Source organism: Trachinotus anak, unplaced genomic scaffold (genome assembly GCF_046630095.1).
Source record: "Trachinotus anak isolate AG129_WGS33_773 ecotype Australia unplaced genomic scaffold, CSIRO_AGI_Tana_v1 ptg000017l, whole genome shotgun sequence".
NCBI classification, from domain to species: Eukaryota; Metazoa; Chordata; class Actinopteri; order Carangiformes; family Carangidae; genus Trachinotus; species Trachinotus anak.
Window position 1 is genome coordinate 146069 of NW_027273868.1, and position 15683 is coordinate 161751.

Below are 15683 nucleotides of genomic sequence, written 5' to 3' on the forward strand. Positions count from 1 at the left end.
TACCTGATGGAAAGAGGAGACTCTGAGCTTTCATCTGATGTGTAATATGTTTGAATTGAAGCAGGTAAGGATGAAATAAAATGGGTTATATTGGAGCATATCTAAAGGCTGGCTGGAGGCCTGGGTAGCCTGTTGAAAGTCACCTAAACTCTCCAGGGTTTTGTTAGCCACCAGAACATTCACAATAGATACTGTTGTGCTCATTTAAAAGGTCTCCTCCTAACGTTTATTTAGATATGTCACTCAACAAAATCAGACAATACTAGACTGAAAAAGGCGAGGTTTGAAAGAAATGAAACAGGACAAATATGACTTTTTAAATAGTTAAACATATTCATTTATTCATTTTCCTCCTGTTCGTCCTCTTCAACGTCAGTGACTGTTGGGCTGAACTTCTCCCACACCCACCAAAACTGTCCTCTCCTACAATCAAAGAAATATTTAAGATTGACTTTCAAAGACTGAATTTCAAAAACACTATATGCTTCATACAAAGTAAAAATGTCTTCTGCATAATTCTTACCAGGCTTGGTGCAGGTGCAGGTGGTGGTGGCGGATGAAGTGGTCAAGGTGGTGGACGGCCTCGGTGTGAGTAGCAGGGCCCTCCTGCATAGGCCTCCAGCTCCAGGGCCACGGCCTTCAAGAAAAACTGATATAACCACACTGTTTGTGAATGAGGACAAGTGGTTTTTAAAAGTCAATTGAATTCTATGAAGTTAAACTTACAGTCCTGTCCAGTCCTCCTGAGAGGAGAATCATCCATTTTGAACATCCCTAGAGAGTGATAAAGTATCTTTTTTTACCTTTTTGTTATCATCTTTATTATCAGCTGTAAATGAAACAAATACAAGTTTCAGCATGTTTCATGTAAAGTAAAAATGGGTCCTGTTAAGTTCTCACCATGCTTGGTGAAGATGGAGGTGGTGAAGGTGGTCTAGGTGGTAGGGTTGGTGGGGATGGTGGAGGACACGGCTGCATTAAAAGAGTGAAAAAGTCAGTGTGTAAAACCTGTGTACCTGGTAGTTTTCAAAGTAAATTGAACTACTTGAAAGTATAACTACAGTCCACGGTTGTCCACTGCTGTGAGACATCATCAGCTGTGAATGAGAAGAAAAAGAGATGTCATCTTATTTAGCTTTTGTTCTTGGGTGTTTCCTTTGACTTTGTCTGATTTTGTAAATAGACACCAACATGTTGATAGTGACATAAATGCAGCACATGGGCTGAATGGAGGAGGACTTTTTCCCAGTCTCAACTATGTCTGATTCAGCTTCTTTATACCTCACAGGTTGTAGCTTTGAAGGTTTGTGTTTGTTGGAAAGTACAAAATGTGAGGTTAAATTTGATGTATTATTGAAATCATTCAGATGTTTCCAGCAAGAAATACAAGACTATTTTTGATCACACAAGGTCCCTTTCCTGAGATAAAACACAATTATTGATTTTTCAAGGTTCAACATTATATTGCCAAAACAATATTATTGATTGGATCAGTATTTTTCTGAATTAAATAGATTAGTGAATGATGATGATTTTAATGATTTTATTATGCATCATTACATTCTCGTCCTCTGTGTCCCCATGAGGTGGTGAGGGAGGTGAAGGAGGTGGATGTGGTAAAGGAGGTGCAGAGGATCGGGGGAAGTCCTCACTGTAATCACTGTCCTGTAAAATGGTACAGTAGAAAGCTGACAGGGGAAAACCACAGTGTAGAAACACAGGCACAGCTTATAGACAGGTGTTCTCAACTTACAGTACAGCTGAACCACATGGTGGAGGCCTGTAAGGGAAGCAGCATCAAAAACTCACTGAAATACATCCTGTATGTCTGAGTTCTTTATACATGGTGTAAAATCACTTCACTAACATATATGAAGGTGTCAGTCTGTGCAGAAAACAAGTGCACAAAGCAAAAGGTGTGTGCTTACATGGGTGTCATTTTTGACCAGGACTTGTCCTTTACTTCACATATAAAGCAAGTCTCTAGGACAGCCTTCTTCCACCTGCGCAATATTGCTAAAATCAGACCCATTCTATGTCTAAAGGATGCTGAAAAACTAGTTCATGCATTTGTTACCTCAAGACTAGACTACTGTAACTCTTTATTGTCAGGATGTCCCAAAAAATCAGTAAAAAGCCTCCAATTGATCCAGAATGCGGCAGCACGAGTACTGACAGGAACTAGGAAACGAGATCACATCTCTCCTGTGTTAGCCTCTCTGCATTGGCTCCCTGTAAAATCCAGGATAGAATTTAAAATCCTCCTCCTCACCTACAAAGCCATTAATGGTCAGGCACCATCGTACCTTGGAGAGCTTATAGTTCCCTATTTTCCCAATAGGACACTTCGCTCTCTAAATGCAGGTCAACTTGTGGTTCCCAGAGTTTGTAAGAGCAGAATGGGGGGCAGAGCCTTCAGCTATCAGGCTCCTCTCCTGTGGAACCAGCTCTCAGTGTGGGTTCGGGAGGCAGACCCCCTCTCTACCTTTAAGATCAGGCTTAAAACTGTCCTGTTTAGTAAAGCTTATAGTTAGGGCTGGCTCGGGTATGTCCTGACCCATCCCTTAGTTATGCTGCTATAGAGCTAGACTGCTGGGGGATTCCCATGATTCACTGGGCGCTCTCTCTCTATTTCTTTCTCTCTCCCTCTCTCTCTCTTGATGACTTCATGCCATTAACTTTGTTTCCTTTTCTCTCCTCAGTAGTTTGTGCTTCTCCTCTCTCTCCCTCTCTCTGTCCTCATTCTGCAGGTATCTCTGCCTCGGGAGCAGCAGGATCCAGATCCACCACTACTCATCATTACTATTAACCACTGTTATCTGTCATTATTATTGATAACACCATTACCTACACAGCTGTTCCTGGTCTCTCTCTCTCTCTCTTCTCTCCCCTCTCCTCCCCCTCCCCCTCTTTCTATCTTCTCCTAAACCCAACCGGTCGAGGCAGACGGCCGCCCACCCTGAGCCCGGTTCTGTTGGAGGTTTCTTCCTGTTAAAAGGGAGTTTTTCCTCCCCCCTGTCGCCAAGCGCTTGCTCTTTGTGGGAACTGTTGGGTTTTTCTCTGTAACAAAGTAAGGTCTTGACCTGCCCCTGTAAAGTGCCTTGAGATAATGTATATTATGATTTGGCGCTATACAAATAAAATTGAATTGAATTGAATTGAACTTACATGTGTTTCACAGAATACAAACAAACTCAGGTGAGACAACACAGATGAGGGAATTCATTTAAGGTGGACTTACAGGACTGTGGTCCCCACTGCCTACCCCGCTCTCATCTGACATTGTGACCTGTCAGTGAGAACAAGAAGTAAAGACAACAGCTGATAAATAAATGAGATGCTTTTTGTCTTTTATGTAGTCATTTCAACAATTTAACATCTAATATATGTCACCTTCACTCTACGTCTGGTGGTGGAGAAGGAGGTTGATACGGAGGTGGAAATGGTGAAGGAAGAGAAGGAGGTGGCAGATTTTTCAACAAGAAATACAAGACTGTTTTTGATCACTTACCCACACAAGGTCTCCTTCCTGAAATAAAACATAACCATTGATTATTCAAGGTTCAACATTTTATTGCCAGAACAATATTATTGATTGGAACATGTGTTACTCAGTATTTTTCTGAATTAAATAGATTAGTGAATGAAACATGTGATTTTATTATGCATCATTACATTCTCGTCCTCTGTGTCCCCATGAGGTGGTGAGGGAGGTGAAGGAGGTGGATGTGGTAAAGGAGGTGCAGAGGATCGGGGGAAGTCCTCACTGTAATCACTGTCCTGTAAAATGGTACAGTAGAAAGCTGACAGGGGAAAACCACAGTGTAGAAACACAGGCACAGCTTATAGACAGGTGTTCTCAACTTACAGTACAGCTGAACCACATGGTGGAGGCCTGTAAGGGAAGCAGCATCAAAAACTCACTGAAATACATCCTGTATGTCTGAGTTCTTTATACATGGTGTAAAATCACTTCACTAACATATATGAAGGTGTCAGTCTGTGCAGAAAACAAGTGCACAAAGCAAAAGGTGTGTGCTTACATGTGTTTCACAGAATACAAACCAATTCAGGTGAGACAATATAGATGAGGGAATTAATTTAAGGTGGACTTACAGGACTGTGGTCCCCACTGCCCCCGCTCTCATCTGACATTGTGACCTGTCAGTGAGAACATAGAGTGATAAAGTATTTTATTTTTACCTTTATCTATTATCTTTATCATCAGTGGTAAATGAAAAAACAAGTTTCGACATGTTTCATATAAAATACAAATGTCTCCTGCATAATTCTTACCAAGCTTGGTGGAGGTGGAGGTGGAGGAGGTGGAGGTAGTGAGGTTGGTGGAGGAAACGGCTGCATTAAAAGAGTGAAAAAGTCAGTGTGTAAAACCTGTGTACCTGGTAGTTTTTCAAAGTAAATTGAACTACTTGAAAGTATAACTACAGTCCACGGTTGTCCGCTGCTGTGAGACATCATCAGCTGTGAATGAGAAGAAAAAGAGATGTCATCTTATTTAGCTTTTGTTCTTGGGTGTTCCAGATTTTACAGGTTGTTTTAGCTTAGAAGGTTTGTGCTTGTTGGAAAGTACAAAATGTGAGGGTTAATTTGATGTATGATGTCAATAATTCATAGAAGGTTGGATCTAAGGTTTATTTTGATATGTCACTCAACTAGTCCACACAACTAGTTCTCCACAGAGGAGCGTCATCCAATCACCCTAGGGACTGAAAACGTATTTTTACCTTTATTGATTATCTTTATCATCAGCTGTAAATGAAATGAATAAAAGTGTCAACATATTTCATATAGTGTAAAAATGTCTCCTGCATAATTCTTACCAGACTTGGTGGAGGAGGTGGAGGTGGAGGTGGTGGAGGTGGTGAGGTTGGTGGAGGACACGGCTGCATTAAAAGAGTGAAAAAGTCAGTGTGTAAAACCTGTGTACCTGGTAGTTTTTTAAAGTAAATTGAACTACTTGAAAGTATAATTACAGTCCACGGTTGTCCACTGCTGTGAGACATCATTAGCTGTGAATGAGAAGAAAAAGAGATGACATCTTATTTAGCTTTTGTTCTTGGGTGTTTCCTTTGACTTTGTCTGATTTAGTTCCACATTTTACAGGTTGTTTTAGCTTAGAAGGTTTGTGCTTGTTGGAAAGTACAAAATGTGGGGGTTAGTTTGCTGTATGTGCATAGCTAATTGTCAGGGGTGAAAACAAAAAGAACATTACATTTACTGTCCTTACTATAAAAAAGTCGGTTTTTTTTCTGCATTTGTACTTCCTAAGTTCTTACCGAAATAAGTCGCTTAGTGTGTCGCTTACAGTAGCTCTGTTTATCACAAGTTGTGTGTGTGTGTGTTTACTAATCAAATGGCAGTCGCGCCCGGGCGGTGCTAGCAGTAGCGAACAGTAAAACAATGCACAACAATGCAATAAAACTAAAGACGATGCCAGTATGGTCTAAAGTAAGCATTATTGTGTCTCGGACATAGACTGTAAAAACGGGTCGTACCTACTGTTTTTAATCGCTGGTTTGTGCACCGCCCGGCGGGCATACCAAGTGACGAAAATCAAACATCTTTAGTATTGCAGGTGCATGCTGGGTCCGGCCAATACGGTAGATGGTGAAATGTCCTGCGTGGATCCTCCAGCGGTGACTTGGGAGTTTATTGAGGAGTGTTTCACCGTCAGTGAGGGTGTGAGTGGACAGTCTCATTCAGCTCTAATGTTCAACATGTTGAGGAGCGCAGCAGGACAGAGGCTGAGTGGACGCTGACATCAACATGACTCTAACTCTAACCTGGAGCACACTGTGGAGGACTTTGCAGTGCATGAGGCACAAAATGACGTCCAGACAGGTGAGAACAATAAAACTGTTACTCTCCCTCCCGAGGGACGTCAACAATCACTGCGTTGCCTAGTAACACGTTGATTTGTGCGCATGTGCCATAACCAAGTCCTTCTAGGTTTTGTTATGTCAGTGGTTATAGCAGGAGTGTAACAAATGCTGCCTCTCTTGCTTTCTTGGTGGTTCCTGTTGCCATGGCGCCGCGGATGGCTGCCTCGGTGTGTTGGTGCGCACTTTTTTGCCTTATTTTCTTCATAAATTCAGTTTTCTGCTTTGGTTTCCGGAGCTCTTTCACCAGAGAAGAGCTCATTAACATCAGAGAAACAGCTCCAGAGGATTTCCACCTTTCTCGACTCACCTGTGGGATTATTGGACATTTTGGTCAGAGGTCACTGACCGTTGCTGACGTGCCGGTGCGCTTGCGCGTCTCCGCCGGCGCGGACTCCGCACACCGCTCCCAGGTATCTTTCTCTCCAAGGTGCGTTCACTGCCCAACAAGCTGGATGAACTTCAGCTACTGGTGCAGAAGAACAGAGACTTTTCTTCATCTTCCGTCCTGTGCTTCACGGAGACGTGGCTGTGTGGATCGATTCCGAACTCTGCGCTGGAGCTGGCCGGCTTCCAACTCTTCAGAGCGGATCGCGACACAGAGCTGTCCGGCAAAACCAAAGGTGGAGGAATCTGCTTTTATGCAAACAGTGGCTGGTGCAGAGACGTGACAGTGATCCTGCAGCACTGTTCTCCTGACCTGGAGACTTTCATCATAAACTGCAGGCCCTTCTACTCCCCCCGTGAGTTCACCTCATTCATCCTGGTCGGTGTTTACATCCCACCACAGGCCACAGCAGATACTGTGTGTGGAGCGGACCAACCCGGACTCCGTAGTTATTGTCCTTGGTGACTTTAACAAAGGGAACCTCAGCCACGAACTGCCCAAATACAGACAGTTTGTTAATTGCCCGACCAGAGAGGGGAACACTCTGGACCACTGTTACCCCACAATCAGTGGTGCTTATCACGCCGTCCCCCGGGCTGCACTGGGCCACTCTGACCATGTCATGGTCCACCTGATTCCCACATACAGACTGAAACTAAAACTGTGTAAACCTGTTGTTTACAAGAACCTCCAAGAACCTCCAACTGCATCAATCACCAGAACAAATTCCTTGTATGTGGAAACATACTTGGCAATAAAACTGATTCTGATTCTGATTCTGATTCTGATTCATGTGTGTGTTTGCTGCTAATTCTATAAGAAATGTCAGGCTGTTTCATTTATGTGACTGAATAGTATTTGTTGCACACACCATGTTGTCCACAGTTCTTTTTATTTCTTGTCATTTTTCAAAAAAAGGTTGTTTATTTATAAATGATAGTTTATTGTGTGCATAAAGGTGCTGTCTGTAGAAATGCAATTTATTAAATCGGACATGAATGAACCGATCTCTCTCAATTCATCACAGGAATTTGTGGCTGCACAAGTGCCCTCTGTCTGCCTTCTGACCACAAGAGTGTCCTGTCAAACTTCACCAACTGCACCTGAGTCTGCTCTCAAACCACATCAGCCACTGCAAGTAAGAGGGCTCATCAGCCTCTATTAGGTTCATGATTTGAATGTTTCTTTGTATTTTATTTTCTGCTTGACCTGTAGGTGGCCAGCCTAAAACGCTGAATGTCTGCTAAATATTTCTCTTGATTTTGTTCGGTGGAGAGATGTGGAGCTGTAAGGAGTGTAGTGTATCTCTGTCTGGTAGATATGAGCTGCTGAAACATTTTAGACTACAGCACCGCCAGAGGCAGCGTTACCCATGCCCACACCATGTCAGGCACAAAGATGAATGAGTTCTTAGAAGAACTGCACTACTCGCCCCTCTCCATGAACATTCTTGAAGGTGTTTTTCAGAAACCTAGTCCCACAACTGATAAGTCTGTGATAACAGAAGTAGCCACAGCTCTCTGTGCATCTAACACTATCTGTAGTGCAACAATGCACTTTTAAGCACAAAATAAAAAAAGTTTCCATTGTGCAGTCAACAGTTAGGATTGCTTAAAAATGCATGTTCTATCAACCTAGCCAGCAAAAAATGGGCAACTGGACTGTGTTAGAACACGAGAAAGGTTTACTGCAGGAATCACTCATGAACAACATCTTATATCATGGTAGCGAAAAGCATTCTGGGTAGAAAACCACACAGCATTGTGGGTAATGTAGTATTGAACTTGTATTTTTTTTATTGAATAATCAAATCAAACAGATTACATCCAACTAGGCAACTATCCAGATTCGAACAATATTCAAATGATAACTTTAAAGTGCTTAAACTCGAACAATAAACATTAAGTTGCAAACGTGTATATTGAAAACAAATGGCTTTTAATGTTGTGACCTCCTCATCCACTCTGCTGTTTGGTTGAGATAGTGTTTCTGAAAGCTCTTTTGTTGTTTTACATATTCTCTGGTTTGCAGACTGACAGCATTGATGTGAGACGAGAATGCATCCTCACAGGACTTGTGTCTACGTGAACGAAGATCCAGAGAAGCTGGTGAGGGAATACTTGGTATGTTAATTTACCGTATCTACCTACCTACCTTCACTAAGGGGATGATCAAAGTTGGAATAGATGGGGTTCCTCTTGGTACCAATTGGCTTTAAACTTCAGAAAAGATAAGGCCTTAAAACATTGTGAAATGAACCTTCTTGCCTACTGCATTCGTTCCACAAGTTTTTTAAGGTATGTGACAGGAATTGCTTTCCAAACTTTCTTAAGTTCATCAATGAGAGACTGCTGATTCGTGGGACGCACTTTTCTGACTGATTGATCCAATTTGTCCCACACAAGCTCAATTGGAGAGAGGTCTGGAGACTGAGGGGGCCAAACCATCTTTCGAAGAACACCTTCCTCTTCTTTTTTGTCTAGGTTACCCCGACAGAGCTTGGAATAATGCTTAGAATCAGAATCAGAATCAGTTTTATTACCAAGTATGTTTCCACATACAAGGAATTTAAAATATTATTTAAAATAAGAGGTAGAATTTACAAGTTCAAAATTAAAATAAGATTAAAATAAAATTAAGATAAAAAATATACAACAAAGATGTGGGATATTTGCAATAATGATAAAGACATGGGGAATGTAGTGCAAAAAAAAATAGACAATGTAAATAATATATAAATATAATCTGTATAGATATTTACACTGTGCATGTAACGGGAATGAGCAGTAGTTCTATAGGGGGACAGGGGGATCAGTGACAGTGGGGCTCTCTAGCCTTGTTGATAAGGCTGATAGCAGCAAGAAGAAGCTGTTTTTGTGGCGAGAGGTTTTGGTCCTGAAGGACCGCAGCCTCCTACCAGAGGGGAGTGTCTCAAAGAGTTTGTGTCCAGGGTGGGAGGAGTCAGCTACAATCTTCCCTGCACGCCTCAGGGTCCTTGAGGCGTACAGGTCCTGGAGGGATGGTAGATTGCAGCCAATCACCTTCTCAGCAGAGTGGATGATATGCTGCAGTCTGCTTTTGTCCTTCTCAGTGGCAGCAGCGTACCAGATGGTGATGGAGGAGGTGAGGATGGACTCGATGATGGAGGTGTAAAAGTTCATCATCATAGTCCTTGGCAGGTTGAACTTCTTCAACTGCCTCAAGGAATACATCCTCTGCTGGTTTCTTGATGAGGGAGCTGATGTTCAGCTCCCACTTGAGATCCTGTGTGATGGTGGTTCCCAAGAAGCGGAAATGCTTCACGGTGGCCACGGGGGAGTCGCACAGGGTGATGGGGGTGGGTGGGGCTAGGCTCTTCCTGAAGTCCACTATCATCTCCACTGTCTTCAGAGCGTTTAGCTCTAGGTTGTTCTGCCTGCACCAGGTCACCAGACGCTCAGTCTCCCACCTGTAGGCAGACTCATCGCCATCAGAGATGAGTCCAATGAGAGTGGTGTCGTCTGCAAACTTCAGGAGCTTGACAGACTGATGGCTGGAGGTGCAGGTGTTGGTGTACAGGGAGAAGAGCAGAGGAGAAAGAACGCAGCCTTGCGGGGATCCAGTGCTGATGGTCTGGGAGTCAGACACGTGCTTTCCTAGCTTCACGTGCTGCCTCCTGTCAGACAGGAAGTCGGTGATCCACCTGCAGGTGGAGTCAGGCACGCTCAGCTGGGAGAGCTTGTCCTGCAGCAGAGCCGGGATGATGGTGTTGAAGGCAGAGCTGAAGTCCACAAACAGGATCCTGGCATAGGTCCCTGAGGAGTCCAGGTGCTGGAGGATGAAATGGAGAGCCACGTTGACGGCGTCGTCTACAGACCTGTTGGCTCTGTAGGCGAACTGCAGGGGGTCCAGGAGTGGGTCAGTGATGGATTTGAGGTGGGACAGGACAAGGCGCTCAAATGATTTCATGACCACAGAGGTCAGGGCAATGGGTCTGTAGTCACTTAGTCCTGTGGGCCTTGGTTTTTTGGGGACAGGGATGATGGTGGAGGATTTGAAGCAGGCTGGCACGTGGCAGGTCTCCAGTGAGGTGTTGAAGATGTCCGTGAACACTGGAGACAGCTGATCAGCACAGTGCTTCAGGGATGATGGAGAGACAGAGTCAGGACCGGCTGCTTTGTGGGGGTTCTGCTTCTTAAAAAGCCTGCTGACATCTCTCTCCAGGATAGAGAGAGACGTTCCTTTGGTAGGGGAGAAGGAGGGGGGTTCTGATGTGGCTAGTTGTGGAGGTGCCAGGGCCCCTGCTGAAGTGGGGGAGGAGAAGCTGGTGGTCCGGAGGTGGTGGCTGGACTCGCGGGGGTTGGCTGCATTAAAAGAGTGAAAAAGTCACTCTTTTCAGTAAAGTGCCTGTGCTGACTGATGTGGAACAACTCACCACCCTCCATCATCTCCATAACTATCAGAAGCCGCGCTCTTGGGCTAGACTCATGTGGGAACTGGACACTATGGGCATAAACCTCCAGGATTTGCACTATGTTTGGGTGGTGTGTAAAACCTGTGTACATGGTAGTTTTCAATGTAAATTGTGAACTACTTGAAAGTATAACTACAGTCCACGGTTGTCCACTGCTGTGAGACATCATCAGCTGTGAATGAGAAGAAAAAGAGATGTCATCTTATTTAGCTTTTGTTCCGGGTGTTTCCTTTGACTTTGTCTGATTTAGTTCCACATTTTACAGGTTTTGTTCGCTTAGAAGGTTTGTCTTTGTTGGAAAGTACAAAATGTGAGGTTTAGTTTGATGTATGACGTCAATAATTCAGATTTTTCCAGCATGAAATATTAGACTGTTTTTGATCACTTACCCACACAAGGTCCCGCTGCAGCACTGACTGCACTTCATTGGCTTTACCAAACACAGTGTGATGTCAGAGAAAGGGGCAGGGCTTGTTGTAACTTGTTGATGGTGAGTGAAATGCAGCACATGGGCCAAATGGAGGAGGATTTTCTCTTCTCTCTGCAAAGCGGCTGCTAAGCAAGACGCGTATGTAACGCATATTTAATCCAAGATGTTCGAAGCTTTCATTTGATGTGCAGCATTCTTGGCTTGAAGCAGGTAAGGAGTAAATAAAACGAGGCAAGTAAATAGTTCTCTGTAAATAGTTCAGTGTTCAGTGTTTTTATTTAGATTTTGTTTTCATTACATTCATAAAAGGTTGGATCTAAGGTTTATTTTGATATGTCATTCAACTAAATCAGACAATGCTGGACTGAAAGAAGTGGCTATATTTAAAGGCATGATTTGACCTCTGACCCAGGCCCTGTTTTCCTTGTGTTTCAGGTCCATACTGGAACCCTGCTGCCTGCCACAACCCTGGCCCTTTTTTCTGTCAGAGCACCAAACAGCCAAAGATGAATTTGTCTGAGCTGAGTCAGAACCTACCTCTTAGTCAGGACTCCCTCACTGGGGACTGTCAACTCCCCCCTACCTCCACCCTTTATTAAATTGTGGTAAGTTTCCATTTATTTTTATTTTACTTTGTAAATTGTTTTTTATTCTGAATATATAGTATGTTTGTGTGTTTTATTTGTTTTGATTTGACTGATTCTATGTTATTGTCTGTGCAACACTGAGAGCAACCTGCCATTTCCCACATAATCTGACATCGCAAAAACATAACCTGAGTTCCTGTGTCAACTACCAGACAAAATACTCCATGTGTTTGCGGTGTAGTATGAAGCACAAATGTCAGTGAAGTTCTGAAAGACAGCTGTCTGTAACCCACTGTCACAGCCTGAGGCACACAGAGCATGAGCAGGCAGCCTTTAACCCAAACAAAAGATGTGGCTGCAGCCATATTAGCATGTGTGTGGTGAGTGTTTTCTTTTCGCTCTAAGGTGCACACACTACGTGCGGAAAATAGGTGAGACACCGAACTTAATCTAGAAGTTTGTTTGATGTGCAGCATTCTTGGATTGAAGCAGGTAAGCAGTCAATAAAACAAGCTGGGTAAATAGTTGTATGTAAATAGTTCAGTGTTTTTATTTAGATTTTTTCATTACATTCATAGAAGGTTGGATCTAAAGTTTATTTTGATATGTCACTCAACTAAATCAGACAATGCTAGACTGAAAGAAGTGGCTAACTTTAAAGGCATGATTTGACCTCTGACCCTGCTGTGAAATATACCTGATATTGACAATATTAAAAGTGTTCTTCTAAACGTTGTGTCTGTGCTAATTTGGCTATCTATCGATCTATCTATCTCCAGTTGTACCTAGTGGGCATCACAGGAAAAAAACATCTGCTCACCTACAGAGGGAGGCTGAGCGAGGCTGGAGCAACATGGCCGCTCCCCTAAAAAAAAAAAAATAAAAAGCCTAACCCTGGAGGCAGTAACCCTCCCGACGACCAAACTTTCTAATCCTAACCCAGAAATCACCAAGAGACTTGGAGCAGAGAGGACAAGATTAGCCCCAAATGACAAACAGCGCTATCTGGACGAGGCGGAGTGGGACAAGATGCAGTATGCCCAGGAGCTGAAGGAATATCAGCAGACTGAGGCCACACTGACCCAACCCTTTACACACTGACTTAGCTGTTTCCTCCACCAACCTCACTACCTCCACCTCCTCCACCACCTCCACCAAGCTTGGTAAGAATTATGCAGGAGACATTTGTACTTAATATGAAACATGTTGAAACTTGTTTTTTCATTTACCACTGATGATAAAGATAATAGATAAAGGTAAAAATAAAATACTTTATCACTCTATGTTCTCACTGACAGGTCACAATGTCAGATGAGAGCGGGGGCAGTGGGGACCACAGTCCTGTAAGTCCACCTTAAATTAATTCCCTCATCTGTGTTGTCTCACCTGAGTTTGTTTGTATTCTGTGAAACCTGTCCCTATCGACCTCCATCACCTCCACCATCTCGTTAAGTGGAGAGGAGGAACAGGAGGAAAATTATAAATATTATCTAAAAAGCCATATTTGTCCTGTTTCATTTCGTACATCCTGGCTGTTAAGAAAGAATCTGAATTAGACATCAGCTCACATAGTTGAGACTGGGAGATAAATCCTCCTCCATTCGGCCCATGTGGTACATTTTACTCACTATCAACAAGTTACAACAAGCCCCGCCCCTTTCTATGACATCACACCCAGGTATAAAGCTGTTACAGTGCTGGTTTTTGTTACTATATACAAGTGTAGTTTTTCATGTTGCTCTTGTTAACATCTGGTGTCTAAAGGATAAAAATGCCAGAACAAAAAAAAAAAAAAAAAAAAAAATTTAATAAATGCCTGAAACTGAGCTGGTGTTGAAAAAAGATTTTAATAAAACCAATTACATTTAAAATAATTCAATCAAAAACAATTAAACAAAGTAGCAAACTTTAATTAAATTAAATTAAATGAACTATTTACAACTATTTATATTAAATTTATTAAATATTAATAAATTTAATATATTTTTTAAAAACATCAAAATTGTAAATCCCATTTAAGGTTTGTCTCCTTACTGCTTCTGTCATGTGCTGACCTCACATTGGCTTCCCAGTAAAACCACCCTCCAGGGTTTTGTTAACACCCAAGAAGACGGCCACACCTGTGATGATGTGGATGAAGTGCTCGATCTCCTGAGCGATGGGGGTTTTGCCAGTCTCCAGGCCAGAAGTCAGAGTAGCAATACGACCCATGACTGCGGTCTCCTGTGCAGATAACGATGCCACGCGCTGTGTCTGGTTTGGAAAAGAAAAGAGATACAATGTTATTAAATATCATTTATGGCAACAAAATCTGTCTATTTATTTAAGATAAAACTACTATTAACTGTAACATTTTAGCCAAGAGAAAAGTATAAGTTTAAAGTTTGTAACTCTGCTCAGTTTGGTGGGTTTAAATCAAGCCACTGTTAATAAGAGAATGTAATGTTATCGCCATAGTGACCTGCTCTGAGGTTCTGACTGGCCTGTCAGGAAGGAGTTATCCACCTATTAAGAAACAGAAAAAAAAAAAAAAACCCAACATGTTGCATGCAAAAAGAAGCAAGAATGTGAATGTTTCTGCTCATGGCTGCAAGGTACACATAAGTTGGTTTCTTTTGTGCAAATGCATATTTACCTGAGGCACCATGTTCTTAAAGGACTCCATGATTTTGGAGCTCTTGGCCTCTTGGTAGTAGGAGAAGCAACCAGTGATGATGACGACAGCTGTGAGCACTGCATGTCAGGCCCATTGTTGTGCGTCACTGTAGAGATGCAGGGTTAATTCACTCTTCTTTCTGCTTGTCCTCCGCACCTTCGCCGTATTTCGGTATGATATACCGAATGATATACCCTTGTAGCTAACTTTGAGCACCGTCTGCTTTTGAATCAGTTTCTCCTCCTGGTTCGGTCTGGGTCTGACCCATGTCGTCTCCGGACCATTCGACAAATCCTCTCCAGATCAGGACGGGCTTTTCTCAACTGGAGAGAGTCGATTGTTTCCAGTATCCACTCTCGGTACTTATTGGGCTCAGACATCTTCTAACAGTCTTCTAATTGGAGGACAGCCTTTCCACTGGTACAGAGTACGTTGCGCTACGTCAACTGGAAGTGGTCGAACTATATCACCTTTGAAGGGAAAGTCATATCAACATGGGACCAAGACAGACATGTTCAATGACCCCGAAAATGGGTAGATGGGACTTGGTTGCGTGGCTCTACGATGCTTCTTTCGGGATATATCGGTCAAAATGTCCGCCATTCAAAGTGAATAGGGCAAAATGGGTGAGTGAAAATGTGGACCTGCCCTTGCACTGCAGAACCCCGCACCACTACTACAGACGCTTCTAACACACACTTTGTGACAAGTGTGTTAATCCTAGTGCAATGAGGTCATCCTCGGACACACATGCTCTCTTACTCAGGTTTCCTGTTGTCAGAAGTTGCTAAAGGCCCCCAACATCAAAATGAAATATTAAGCCCCTTCGGCAGGTCTTTCTTCCTGGGGCCCCTGGGGCCAGAACCGGCACCCAAAGGGGCCCCAAATCCCCAAAAACCTACTTGAGTCCTCTCTTTAGGGCCCCTAATAAGATCCCTAAAGTCCCCATTCTAAAATTCAAACTGAAGGTCCCCAGACTTTGAAAAATTCACCCAGAGGATTAGGGTTAGGGGACAAGAGCTTATTCAAAAGCAGCACTGGCAACAGGTGTAAAAGATGTCATTTCATATTTTTATTTCTCCTTATAACTTATAACTCTGATTAAAGGGGAAGGAAGGTGCACGGTCCTTCCACCCATAGGACAAACAGCCCCCAGCACCAAAATGAAATATTAAGCCCCTTTGCTTGGTCTTTCATCACAGAACTGACCACTCTTTCTCAGAGCATTCAGGAAACTCTCATCCTCAAAGATTAAATAACCGTTTGGAA

The 15683-nt window shown here is 43.0% G+C and overlaps 1 protein-coding gene and 2 long non-coding RNA genes across 16 annotated transcripts in view; 2 read left to right on the plus strand and 1 right to left on the minus strand.

Annotated features, from left to right (window-relative positions):
- Nucleotides 1-15683, minus strand: part of LOC139634793 (WAS/WASL-interacting protein family member 3-like) — a 27210-nt gene continuing 11527 nt past the window's right edge. For 3 of the 11 annotated variants that reach the window (XM_071501456.1, XM_071501455.1, XM_071501454.1), the window contains exons 2-13: nt 4117-4161; nt 3869-3895; nt 3676-3780; nt 3512-3529; nt 3242-3289; nt 1754-1780; nt 1561-1665; nt 1062-1097; nt 901-972; nt 727-774; nt 524-649; nt 1-423 (exon numbers count right to left, since the gene is read on the minus strand). In XM_071501456.1, coding sequence (XP_071357557.1) covers nt 566-649; nt 727-774; nt 901-972; nt 1062-1097; nt 1561-1665; nt 1754-1780; nt 3242-3289; nt 3512-3529; nt 3676-3780; nt 3869-3895; nt 4117-4155 — 609 coding nt within the window. In that variant the 5' untranslated portion in view covers nt 4156-4161 and the 3' untranslated portion in view covers nt 1-423; nt 524-565. Of the gene's footprint in view, nt 424-523; nt 664-726; nt 830-900; nt 973-1061; nt 1098-1560; nt 1666-1753; nt 1781-3241; nt 3290-3511; nt 3530-3675; nt 3781-3868; nt 3896-4116; nt 4162-4296; nt 4817-4841; nt 5031-5297; nt 5341-5520; nt 5640-10877; nt 10914-11130; nt 11273-15683 lie in introns of those variants that run through there. The other 8 variants (XM_071501453.1, XM_071501449.1, XM_071501451.1 and 5 more) reach the window with 8 other exon arrangements.
- LOC139634794 (uncharacterized) overlaps nt 5333-15683 on the plus strand; it is a 26084-nt gene continuing 15733 nt past the window's right edge. Inside the window, exons 1-3 of one of the 4 annotated variants that reach the window (XR_011694064.1) lie at nt 5333-5862; nt 7316-7426; nt 8320-8439. This is a non-coding gene — a long non-coding RNA (uncharacterized lncRNA). Of the gene's footprint in view, nt 5863-7315; nt 7427-8319; nt 8440-15683 lie in introns of those variants that run through there. The other 3 variants (XR_011694061.1, XR_011694063.1, XR_011694062.1) reach the window with 3 other exon arrangements.
- On the plus strand, nt 11869-14580 carry LOC139634795 (uncharacterized). Its single transcript, XR_011694065.1, has 3 exons — nt 11869-12921; nt 13057-13101; nt 13831-14580. It is a non-coding gene; the product is annotated as an uncharacterized lncRNA (long non-coding RNA).